The sequence below is a fragment of the Poecilia formosa genome, unplaced genomic scaffold (assembly GCF_000485575.1).
Source record: "Poecilia formosa unplaced genomic scaffold, Poecilia_formosa-5.1.2 Scaffold127, whole genome shotgun sequence".
NCBI lineage: Eukaryota > Metazoa > Chordata > Actinopteri > Cyprinodontiformes > Poeciliidae > Poecilia > Poecilia formosa.
The window spans coordinates 1,093,984-1,106,280 of record NW_006800066.1 but is presented as its reverse complement, the minus strand read 5'-3'; the positions used below and the strand labels follow the sequence as shown (position 1 = coordinate 1,106,280).

At 36.8% G+C, this 12,297-nt stretch overlaps 1 protein-coding gene across 4 annotated transcripts in view; it reads left to right on the top strand.

Annotated features, from left to right (window-relative positions):
* The window catches only part of LOC103144465 (CUGBP Elav-like family member 3), a 42,650-nt gene extending 32,058 nt beyond the window's left edge, over positions 1-10,592 (top strand). For 3 of the 4 annotated variants that reach the window (XM_016676105.1, XM_007561472.2, XM_007561471.2), the window contains exons 7-14: positions 929-1,072; positions 3,323-3,467; positions 4,779-4,928; positions 5,138-5,197; positions 5,335-5,439; positions 6,710-6,853; positions 6,945-7,077; positions 10,298-10,592. In XM_016676105.1, coding sequence (XP_016531591.1) covers positions 929-1,072; positions 3,323-3,467; positions 4,779-4,928; positions 5,138-5,197; positions 5,335-5,439; positions 6,710-6,853; positions 6,945-7,072 — 876 coding nt within the window. In that variant the 3' untranslated portion in view covers positions 7,073-7,077; positions 10,298-10,592. Of the gene's footprint in view, positions 1-928; positions 1,073-3,322; positions 3,468-4,778; positions 4,929-5,137; positions 5,198-5,334; positions 5,440-6,709; positions 6,854-6,944; positions 7,082-10,297 lie in introns of those variants that run through there. The other variant, XM_016676106.1, reaches the window with a different exon arrangement.
* Positions 10,593-12,297: the final 1,705 nt, after the last annotated feature.

The window sequence follows — 12,297 nt, the reverse complement described above, 5'->3', positions numbered from 1 at the left end:
CTGCAAAAGTAGAAAATCTTACCAAGTATTTTTGTTTAGTTTCTGGTGCAAATATCTTAGTATGCTTGAGATAGGACAAAACTAACTTTTAAGTAAGAAATATGAGCTTATTTTAAGTAAATAATTCCTTAACATCGATGAAATTGTGCCAGCTATTTAAAGAAGATGTTTTAATTTACAATCTGGGATAATATCTTGTTAAACTAGCAGATTATTTCACTTATTGCTAGTACCTTTTTTTGTCAATATTAATGAGGTATTGACTTAAAATAAGCCCATATTTCTTGCTGAAAAGTTAGTTTTGTCTTATTTCACATATACCAATTTGCACAAGAAACCAGGCTGAAAATACTTGATACGATTTTCTGTTTTTCCCGTGTTTAAAATTTTATTCAGGCAATAAAAGTCTGTACATTTCAGCTAAATATATTTTTAAAATCAATAAAAATCTAAAAAAAAAAAAAAAAAAAAGACAAAAGAAGATTTATGTAAATTAAAATCTGTGGATTGGTATGAACTGCTGACATTATGAGAGGAATCTATTGTCATAGATTTTTTTTTTTTTGTCAATGCAACTGATTTAGAGAGGAGAGCGTCATCAGTGTACGATAAGACATAAATTTTACTTATTGAACTCTCACTGCTCTGTTGCCTGCGTCTTCATCTGCATTCTGTATTTATTGCACTTATTTGGAAGGAAAATGAAGATTCATAGCAGCTTGATAATTACACGCCCGTAATATTGACTGACTCTGCAGATGTTGTGCATTCGTTTCACAAAACCAACCTACAATTTCTGTCACCTTTTAATAATATTCAGATGATCACATGATGTTAAAAGTCTCTGTTTTATTCTCACTGGATGAGTTTTTAGCTGTGAGAGATCCATGTGTTTTTTTTTTTGTTTTTTTTTATGACTCTTTCTCAGGGCGCCTCGTCCAGCCTGGTGGTCAAGTTTGCCGATTCGGAGAAGGAGCGGGGACTGAGGCGGATGCAGCAAGTGGCCTCTCAGCTGGGGGTCATCAGTCCCATGACCCTGCACCTCGGGGCTTACAACGCCTACACACAGGCCGTGAGCAACACACACACACACACACACACACTGCACGCAAAATCATCCCTAACGCAATCTAAGTTTTAGTTCCAGTTCTCTTTCCTTCGTTCTCCGTCTTCTGTCTTTTCCTGCCGGATGACGAAGCCATGTTTGATTGTACAGAGAATAAGCAGAGGCAGCTCCTTGATTTGTGAACGTGCTTATAACCCGACAGACGGACTAATGGGGAAACATCCTGTGTAACTTTAGCCCTCTGAGTGCATGCTAATTGCTTGTTAGGAGCATTTGCATGGTAAATAGGAGTTTGTAAGTGGATCAGAAATATAAAGCTCTGCCCTCACTAATGTTTGTTTTATTTAAAACAAAAGAAAAACATATAAGTGGACAATCTACTGAACACAATATAGCCGTGCTTCCATTTATTCTGACATAACTTGATTATTCTGAAGGATCAATTTTCCCCCCCTGCTTGTTTGTTGTTTGTGCTTCATCTGCGGTTCTGGTTCAGTAAGTTATGTTACTGACTGAGCAGGTTGTTCCTTCTCAATTCTGTTTGTGTCAGGAATATAAAAAAAATAATAATAATAACACAAAGAGGTTCACTACATCCACCATCTGTACCTGTTGCTCTGTTAAGTTCCCGTTTGTTTGGAAACATTTAAACTGAGTCGCTCAAGGAGTTTAAGTTTAAGGATTTTTTTAAAGAAGTTACATGACTGATCTGTGCTTCCTAAAACTCTTGAAAACTGAGGCATAATGGCACATTGCACCAATCTGATGGCTGAATAACCTGATTAAAAACTCTAAATATCTTTGTTGTTGATTTTATCTGTCTATTTATCCAATAATTTAGCAGCAAAAGCAGTTTGTGAATTAAAAATGTTGCTCATTTTGTCGATAATATGGTCCTAGATTAAAATGCAATTAATTTCAATTAACCTGATTAAAAATTTTAATCGAGTCCTACCACTATATAAAACATTTGTATAAAAAGCTAAAGCAATTTTGCAGAAACATGTACCAGTAAATAATTTGAAATAACTTTTAGAGTCAGCCGTTCATGTATTTCCGGTTTCAAAGCGGTCACAGTCTAAAAACATTAGTTAAAAAAAAAAACGCAAACTTTGTGGAAATCTGAATCTGTAGTCAATATAAAATTTTTGTTGACTGTGATTTTAACTATCTTGTGTGTGTGTGAGGGAAAAAAAACATACTGAAAATGACGATCAAAGGTTAATCAAAGAGGTGACAAGTTTGGAATATTTTAAACAATGCAAACCTTCCCTTTTAATGCCACTTGTGCCAGAGAAGTAATCGGTGTTACATGAGGAACTGCATTTTTCTCCAAAGTGATCATACTCTAAAAGAGTAAGGGATCGGCTGAAGAATTTACTCTGTTCAACTCCCCAGACAGCCGAAGGAAACTGCTCTGGTTGGTGGGAAAGATTCCTGAAGTGGAAACTGGCCTTATCTGTTCCAGAAAGAGATAAAGCAAACTCTCTGGAAGGCACAGCTCATTAAATGAGATATGCTCCATTTGATTGACATGATCTCGACTAACTAGACGGTTTTTACTCGGTGAAAAACTGCAAATCGCTCTTTAAATTGGTGCAAGGCTGTGTCCACTAATTGATTGCAAATAGTTTTAGCTATGCTTCATTTACGGCTGTTTGGTTTGTGGTGTGAGGAGATGACGTGACCCTGTTTGGTTTCAGACAAATCCAGTCAAACAACCTAGAAAACTCAAATGTTTGGAGGATATGATTTCAGAAAATTGTAGTATGAATATGACATGTAAACTGCGTTGATCCAGATAAATAAATTCTCATACTCTGTCAAAAATCTCTGCTGAAAGTCAAACTTTTATCAAAGCTGGGTTGCTGGGTTTGTTTGAACTACATCGTGTGTAATTTACACACTTACTGTCTAGAGACCATTCAGCCAGGTGTAGAGACCCGTCTTCTCACCCCCAGTGGCCTTCATGACTGATTGCAAGGATCAGAAAACGAACGGATTGAAAAACTGGAACAGGTTACTACAGAGAGTGTTGGGTGTTTAGATGTCACCTTCAAAACATGCCGACTCCTGATTTCAAAGCCTACATCACCATGCCAGGAGTTGGTTGGGAATATTTAAACAAGTTGTATTTTGAAGGAGGGACTCTTGAAAACATAGACATAAGATTGATGAGATTGCAAACATGTTCTTTCCTGCCTGGTTTGTTTGTTCTGTCTTCATCCCAAACCGGTGTCTGTGTTCACCCTCCAGCTGATGCAGCAGCAGGCCTTGGTGGCTCAGTCGGCCTACCTCTCTCCTGTTGCCACGGTGGCGGCTGTTCAGATGCAGCAGCTCGCCGCGCTCAACCCCAGCAGCATCATCGCCACGCCGATTGCATCCATCACCCCGTCCTCAGGTAATGAGGGCCAGAGATGTCTGGCCCTGGCTGGCCTTAATTAGATTTCTGCTTGAAATATGAGGACAGATGCACAAGGAGAGTAGGACCCAAGAGGACGGCACATGTGTGTGTGTTTGATTTCTGCATTATTTTTGTATTGTTGTTGTCTTTGATTAGTTGTTTAACAGTTGCTATCAGAGAAATATCAACACATCACATTGTGGCGTTATTTTTTTAAAAATAAAAATCCAGAAGGAAGGATAAAACTAATGTTCTTAGCTCTAGAGAATAAAGAGAGTAAAGCAGCAGGTGAAGACGATCAACTATATTGATTAAGTGATCATCAGAAAGTCTGAGCTCTTCTCTAAAAGCAGAGGTTTTAGCAGTTTGCTGATCTGGATCGTATCGATTAAATGTTTGCTAACAGTGAGGCAGAAAAGCCGTGGAAGTGAAATCTCACAAGGTGAAAAATTTGTACCATTACAGTCCGATGGAAAGTAGCTCCAGAATAATGGAAAGAAAAAGAAAATTCAACCGTTTTAGAAAACGTACACAGTATTACAACTATTCTCAAAAATAATCCAGAGAATTTCAGTGCAAAAATAAGCCAAAAAAAAGTCCTCACAATGTTGGTTTTGTGCACATTAGACCCCAATGACCAGGACTTTAAAATGGACCTATTGTGCAAAATTCACATCTTTGTACATGAATTTGGGTTTCATCTGTTTCACTTTAAAAAAAAATACACAGCTGTCTTTTGGCAGTAAGTTAATGTCTGGATTAAAATTATTTGTTTCAAAAACCTTCTGAATATAACATGACAAATCAGCAGGTACTACCCCTCTCCTAGCGACCCCGTTACCTGGCAACACCAGGGGAGCGCTGCCTGTCACCTAGCATCCCAAGCAGAACTCCAGCAACTTTGGTCAGCTGGTTTTCAATGACTGCTGGAAAATGTTGACTTTTTATTCAGAAACCACTATCTGCATTCTTGTTGGTTGTGTGGGAGGCTCCACTTCTGCTTTTCAAAGACGTACGGTTGTTTAATTGCACGTGTGTTTGCAGCCATTTTCATGTGTGAGCATAAACTTTGAGTTTGGGCAGCGTGGCCAGCAGCAGCTTGTTTGGATTTAAAGTGACAAGAGGCCCTAAAACACTCAATCAAAAAGGAAAACTGACCATAACAAAATCTCATAATCTAAAAATTATTTTGTGCAACAAAAAAAAAAAGTAATGAACATGTTTTGTGTAGCTTATAGACTTGTTCAAGGAAGCATAATAAGTCACCTTTTAAATGAAAAACTTTCTTTTCTTTAAACTTTTCTACAGGTACCAGCACTCCTCCCTCCATCGCGGCCACGCCCGTTCCTGCTCTGCCTCCGCCCATCGCGGTGAACAGCTACCCCTCTGTGGCAGCTCCACCCAATGGCCAGTCAGCCACAGAAACCCTCTACACTAACGGGGTTCATGCCTATCAAGGTATGGAGATAGTGGATTGGTAAATTAGCTTACAAAGCTTCATGCTGCTACTTATTAACGCTTGTAGAAGCAGCACATTAGGGCTTAATTAAGATTTAACTGAATAAATCTAAGGCCCTAAATGTGATTTGGAGCATGTTGATGTGCCCTGATTAGCATTTCTGAATCATTTTGTTGTGCACTGAGCATTTGTTGACTGTGTGTTACAGCTCAGAGTCCGGTCCTGGATCCCTTGCAGCAAGCTTACACAGGCATGCAGCACTACACAGGTTAGCCCTGCAGGCTAATTCATGCTAACGACAGAGTCACAAGACACCAGTTATGTGCAGAGATGGAACTGCTGAGGATGTTTTGTTGAAGAACGACGTTGTTTAAATTTGTTGTGTCTGTTGTTCGTCTCCATCAGCCACTTACCCTGCTGCCTACAGCCTGGTGGGGCAGCCGTTCCCCCACCAGCCCACCCTGGTGGCTCAGCAGCCACAGCAGCCTCAACAGCTCCAGCAAAGAGAAGGTAAACTCAAACAGAACTATCTTAGACAAACACTGCAGTGTGTGCTTCTTTTTTTTTTTTTTTTAAAAAAAGCTTGGGTCAACAGCCATTTATCATGTTTTACATTGGTTTGTAAACCATGTTTAGATAAAGGAGGTTTGTTTTGTGTTTTTTTTTTTTCACAGCTCATGATATGAGGGTAAACTTTGACTGATTCTGCTTGAATGCTGGAGTAGATATGATAATTTTGTTAAAACAAAGATGAGCACAATCTTTGACCTTTAAGTGCATGAAAATACAGACTGAACTCTTTTGACAAGTGCACCAGAAACACCTAAATGATTTAAGCTGAATTACTCTGTATATAGGTAATAACACTTCTAGAGTACACAGCAGTGTGATCACTGAGTCTTAGTCTGTGCAGTATAATGAACTGAAACCAAAAAATGATTGTTTTTCAGAAATCTGCAACCTGTGGCTCTTTAAATCATCCACAATTCATCAAAAATGCAAAAGAATTAGTTTTAAAATGTAAAGGTAAACAAAAATTCATGTAAAATGTGCAAAACATTTTAACAAAGAGTAACACTGATAGTGTAAGGAGTATTGCTTTTTTCTTTCTTTTTTTTAAAGTAACTTTTTGTCTTTTGGTTGTGAAAAATTCACTTTTTTAAAATAATTTTAAATGAATCAAATAATTTAAAATGGGACAATGTACAATATACATTAAGGTAGAGATGCATTGTCCCAGTGATATAACTACAAATGTCCCAAACATACGCTAGTATTAAAATACAACATGCAGCAATACAAAATATGAGGACAAATTTGTTTCATGCAGCTTCTGTGACTCTAAACAGATTAATTTGTTTTAGCTGGACCAACAACAAAAATGTCTCTTAGTTATAAAGTTTGCTGAACTCTGAGCTAATTGAATGCGAAGAAGTCAAATGAAAAGCATTTATTTTAAACTTTTTAAGCATTAGAACAGTTTGTTGTAATATATGAACAAATGATTGGCTTTAGTCGAAAACGTCTCTATATAAATAAGTCAATAAGAAACCAGCTGAAAATATGCACATTTATTTCAGGCTAAAGTTACTTTCTTTACATGTTAATAGTCAACACATCCAAATTCCCAGATAGATAAATATCTGAGAAATTGTATATGAGCATAAGGGGTAAAAACACTTTTTTGCCAGGTAATGCCAGATATACCTCAAAAAGAGATTTAATAAATGAAAAATTCAATTAGCTATTCATACGTCAACCCTCTTTTCTTTGCCTACAGGTCCAGAGGGGTGCAACATCTTCATCTACCACCTGCCGCAAGAGTTCACCGACTCGGAGATCCTTCAGATGTTCCTGCCCTTCGGAAATGTCATTTCTGCAAAGGTCTTTGTCGACCGAGCCACCAACCAGAGTAAATGCTTTGGTAAGTCACAAAGAACAGGGCTGGAGATAAGGGATTTTAATAAATAATGCGAACCTTTCCTGACATTTTAAGCGTCTGCGTTCCACCTCAGGTTTTGTGAGCTTTGACAACCCGTCCAGCGCGCAAACTGCCATCCAGGCCATGAACGGCTTCCAGATCGGCATGAAGAGGCTGAAGGTGCAGCTGAAGAGGCCCAAGGACGCCAACAGGCCTTACTGAAGGAGGTGAGCGACCGCAAATCAATGTCTTCGCAAAGACTGGCAGTGGCTGAGTGACAGCTGGAAATGAGAGTGGGGAGAATTAGGGATACAAAGTGGCTGTAATTTGGAGCCCACACTTCAAATACTGCAGGAAGTCAATGACAACTGAGTAGATTAACTTTAATGGTGTGGGCATCACCTTGAAAACATCTACAAGATACCTTTGATGTGTGAAAGATGCAGAAAGTGAGATTTTCACTCTGTTTTAAATGTTCTGTCTAACCGCTGTTCTGTCACAGGGTTGAATGTTAACTGCTGTCCATCATTAATTTTTTCTTTTATTTTTGTTATTTATTGTTTTTGTGCTGTGCGACGTGCAATTTTTTCCTGCAAAAACAAACAAAAAAAAAGTTGTAAAAAAAAAACAAACACTCTCAAGACTGTACCGCCAAACGTATATCATGGAGACGTTCGTCGCTAAACCCCGCCCCCTTCCTTCTCAGAGCGTCGTAAGTTTAATGGCCTGTGTTGGTTGCTGTGGCGATATTGCCTGTGATGGTTGCCATTAGCAGTTTTGTTTAATTCTTGTTATTTTTGGGCCGTTGCCTTGATTCGCCATGCTGAACCGCATGGCGGGTTACAGTGGCGACCGTGAACTGTGTTTGGTGCGTTGTGAGTTTCCTTTTAAAATTATTTTTGTCCTGATATATTTTGATTTTATATCCTTGCAAAATACTGATTGATAAATGTCACTTTACCTAAGCATCTGTAAGTAACTGATTATCATGACATTTTTTTTTTTTGTTAAAAAAAAAACATTAGGTATCAAATATAAAGCTTTTAGATTTTCTCTCCAAACATTTTTTTTTTATTTTTTTTGGTTTTTAATAGTTTTATTTTCGTCTGTCATGATTATCATTCTTACATCTCCTTTCTGTTTTAGTGTGGTAGTTGTGCTGGATTTTGTTGGTCTTGGTGTAACTTATTTCCAAGTGACTTTTTTTTTTGTGCCTGAGCTTCGTTGGGTTTCCGTACGACTTAAAATGTCCTAAATGTGACCCTGTAAGGTGGTTCAGAGCTTAGTGTTTGTGTGTGAAATCAAACCTAAATGTGGTTATGTTGTTTTTTGTTTCATATATATATTTGATAGATGTGGAAAAAGCACTCCTGCTGTTCATATGAGTGTGTGGATGTGCTGTGAGGTGTTGACCTGGTTTTAGGAGGTTTCAGGTGAAGCTGTTTGGTTTCTGTGCTGCTGGCTGAAAAGCTGCATTCCTCTGTAGGAATTCTGGGGCTCCAAATGAATAAGAAATCATAAGTCATACACGCTAAAAATAGGCACCGGGTCGGTGTGAGCCTGTGATCGTATGGTGACACTGATACCACTATTTTAGGCGCTCTGAAACGTAGCAGCCATAAAGAGTATGGAAATCAATTTCTGCGTTTTCAGTGTTTGGCAAAGTGTGAAAAAAAAAAAAAACATTTATATTTTCCTTTATCTTCTTGTGTCCTTACTTATATCTCTCCATCTTTGTAGCCTTCCTCTCCCTTTTACATTTCTTTTTCTTTCCTTTCTCCTTTTTTGTGTTGTTCCTTTCTTCATCCCTCCATCCTCACTTTGTTTTATTCTCTCCACTGCAAAAAAAAAACAATCTTACTAAGTAATTTTGGTCTAGTTCTTTGTCCAGTTATCTTGGTACGCTTGAAATGAAACAAAACGAAGAAGCAACTTTTCAGCAAGATATAAGAGTTTGTTTTGAGTAAATAATCCCTTAATATTGATGACAAAGTACTTGTCTTGACTTGCGGAGTATTTCACTTATAACAATATTTTTTCCCATGTTATAAGAGAAATAATCTTCCAGTGGAGCTCGTACTTCTTAATCAATATTAATGTAAAACGAGCCTTTTTATCTTTCTGAAAGGTTACGTCTGATTTTGTTTTTTGTTTTAAGCGTATTAAGATATTTGCACTAAAACTAGACCAACTTGGTAAGGTTTTAGTTTTTGCAGGCAGTGTTCAGTCCTTCATTATATTTTTCCTTGTGTGCTTCTTTCAGTTTCTTCCTCCCTCCTTTGCTCGTGTCCTTTTCTTTTTCGTTTTCACTTTCTTCTGTCATTCCTTTCTCATGTTTTTCTTTCTTTGTGTTTATCCATCCTTTTCTTCCTTTCTTGTAGCCTGCATTCATTCGTCATTTCATTTTTAGTAAATTTTGAACTTTATTTTATATTGTAAGCTTAATTCTGTGAAGTTGTGTCTGGAAAACTTTGGAATTATTGCATATAAAAAATCTGTAGAAACTCGTAGCACGTCTGAATAAATATGGGAATGCAGAATTGAAAAGACATTTGATTTCATTAATTTTTTAGTTATCTAAAAGTTTTGTTTAATTTCAAAGAGTAAATGCTGTCGTTACAATTATTTACATTTAATTGACATCCATCGTCTTTAATTTGCCAAACCTTTTCTTTCAATCTTCTATCGGTTCGATTTTATGAAATCCTTTTGTTTTTCAAGATTCTGATTTTGCTCTAAATTTACTGTATTTAAATTCTGAATTTATGCGGAACAAGAACATTTAGCAGGATAAATGAGGCTCATCACAACTCCTCAGAGACTCGGCAACAACAAACTTAATTTTAATAAGCGGTCCAGACTCCTGACATGTTAAATTTTCTACATCTTGGTTCAGGAAGAACCATTTGTTCAGATTACAAATACCCTGTATTAATTTTCTTAGCATTCTTCCTATGTTTCATGTGTAATATTTTTATCTTGTATGCATATAAAAGTGAAAGGATCAGTGTTTCTCAAAGGGTTTAAATATTTGTTCTGCTTTATCTACTCATGCTGCTTTAATCCTGAATTAGTCCCATGATTGGAGTGAAAACTAATCTTGTTTTTGAGACATCCTCTATCACGGACTGTTGGAGATGTTCAGTGTAAACTGATGATAACAGTACAACATAATTTGAGCTATAATAATCTATACGGGGCAATTTTCTAAACTGTGAAGAGCTGATTCCTACCAGAATTCCTACCCTGCATGTGTTGAAATAAGCTGCCTTGCTTAGGAGATGAGATGATTAAGATTGTGAGCACATTTGCAGCAGAATGACTGTCCCGTGTGTATTGCAAGATTTCTAATCTTAAAAAAAAAAAATACAATGATTGATTTTTGTGATTTGGTTTAACAAAATCCTCTTTTTTTTTTTTCTTCTCCTTCTCCTTCTTAATTTTCAGGACAACGTAAGAAGTCAATCAAGAAAACCACTTGGGGGACGTCCCAGCCTTGTTTGGTTGTTTTGACCAACCGTATAGCACAGGAGCAACACTTCACAACAAGCAGTATCCCGTGTTTGTGCTTACAGAAACAACATTAACCGCTGTAAAGCCAGCAACAAACTCATCGACAGACTCCGCATCCACACAGTATCCGAAGTGCTCCAGAGTTCCTATCATTCCACAGCTGGATCCATTTATATTATGTACATACTCTATCGTCGGCAACAAGATATACATGTTAAGAAAAAAAAAAGCATATCAATGATGTTATTCTACTGAACAGGGTTCTAATGTATAGTGTGATTTGTGGTCTATGGCGCCAAGAAAAGGCCAGTCTACACAGTCGGCGACAGAAGAAAATACTATTCTGTATGATTGCCATTGGTAATATTGTTATGTAGAGTTAGTTTTATTAATTATAAGTAAAGTAAAAACATGGAGTGGTTAAAAGTGGAAGCGACATGGATTTCCTCTCGCTGTATATACCTTGGTTTAAAAATGGAGGACTTAAAAACTTCTCAAAGTAACACTCTCTGCTGCCACTACGTTTAAAAATAAAACAAAACGGAAGGAAGGGCTGGGAATTTTTCTATCTTGATTTTTTACGTTTAATTTATTTGGTAATCCATTCGATTGCGGGGGTGATGTGAAAGTTTCTTTCATTTTTTATTTATGAAGAGGGGGAGGGGGAAAGAGAAGATTCCTGTGGTCTTTACAGCAATGAACACAATTATTATAGAGTTTTTAATTGCATAAATGTACCTATGGAAGTAACAAAAAAACATTTTTCTTTATTTATTCTCTACAATTGCTGTTTTAAAACATATGTCTTTAAAAGAAAATAAAGTACAATTTAGAAAAAAATATATATGTTGTGGAACTTTTATGTTTATCTTATCCCAAAGAAAAAAAATTTGAGTATGGATAAACACGTAAGTATGATTCCTTAGAGAGCTTTGGCGCCCCCTGAGGGACTGGAGAGGTATTGTGGAAATCTACATGAAATCAAAATAGGGGAACTTTGTTTGTATTCCGAAATTAAAACAGAAACATTTTATTGAATTTAGAAATATTTGCGTAAATACGTCCTCATATCTTGCCATTTAAGAAAAAAAAACTACACTTTTCTGTAATTTCGAATTGAAATATTCAGGTCAGGCACGAAGAAGACAGAAAAGGGTGAGGTGTGTGTGTGTGTGTGTAACCGCAGCTTCGGTATGCATTAAGCCTGTCTGCCACAAACCTTCTGGGTTTGGTCTCATGAGTCTACACATGCTTCGGCCTTCTTTGACGTGCCCTTGTATGGTGGGTTATCTGTGCCACACAAAGCTGCTGAAACAATGAGGGATAGCAGCAGGAAAAGGCTGCAGATTCATAATTTCCCACTATAACTTGCTGGCTTTAGTGACCTATATTAATGTATGAAATTAATATGCTGCATTTATAGCCACAAAATCCAACTCAAGATATTATACTGGCTAATTAGAGGTTTTTATGAGGCAACCTTAATGTTTTAGTTTTGACCTAATACAGGTTGTTCTTGCTCGAGAATAAACAGGGCCACATTTATTATTCAAAATGTTCTTTCATTTCTACATAAACAGATGTATGACTTAAAAATAAATACCTTTTGCAATGCAAAAACACAAACTCTTACCAAGTATTTTTGGCTAGTTTCTAGGGCAAATATCTTGAACACTTGAAATAAGACAAAACTAACTTATAAGTAACTTTTCAGCAAGATATAGGAGCTTGTTTGAAGTAAATAATTCTATAGTATTGATAAATAAAGTACTAGTTCCACTGGCAGATTATTTCACCTGTTATGTAGGAAAATAGCCTTGTTATAAGTGAAATAATCTGCTAGTGGAACTAGTACTTTATTTATCAATACTATAGAATTATTTACTTCAAACAAGCTCCTATATCTTGCTGAAAAGTGACTTATAAGTTAGTTT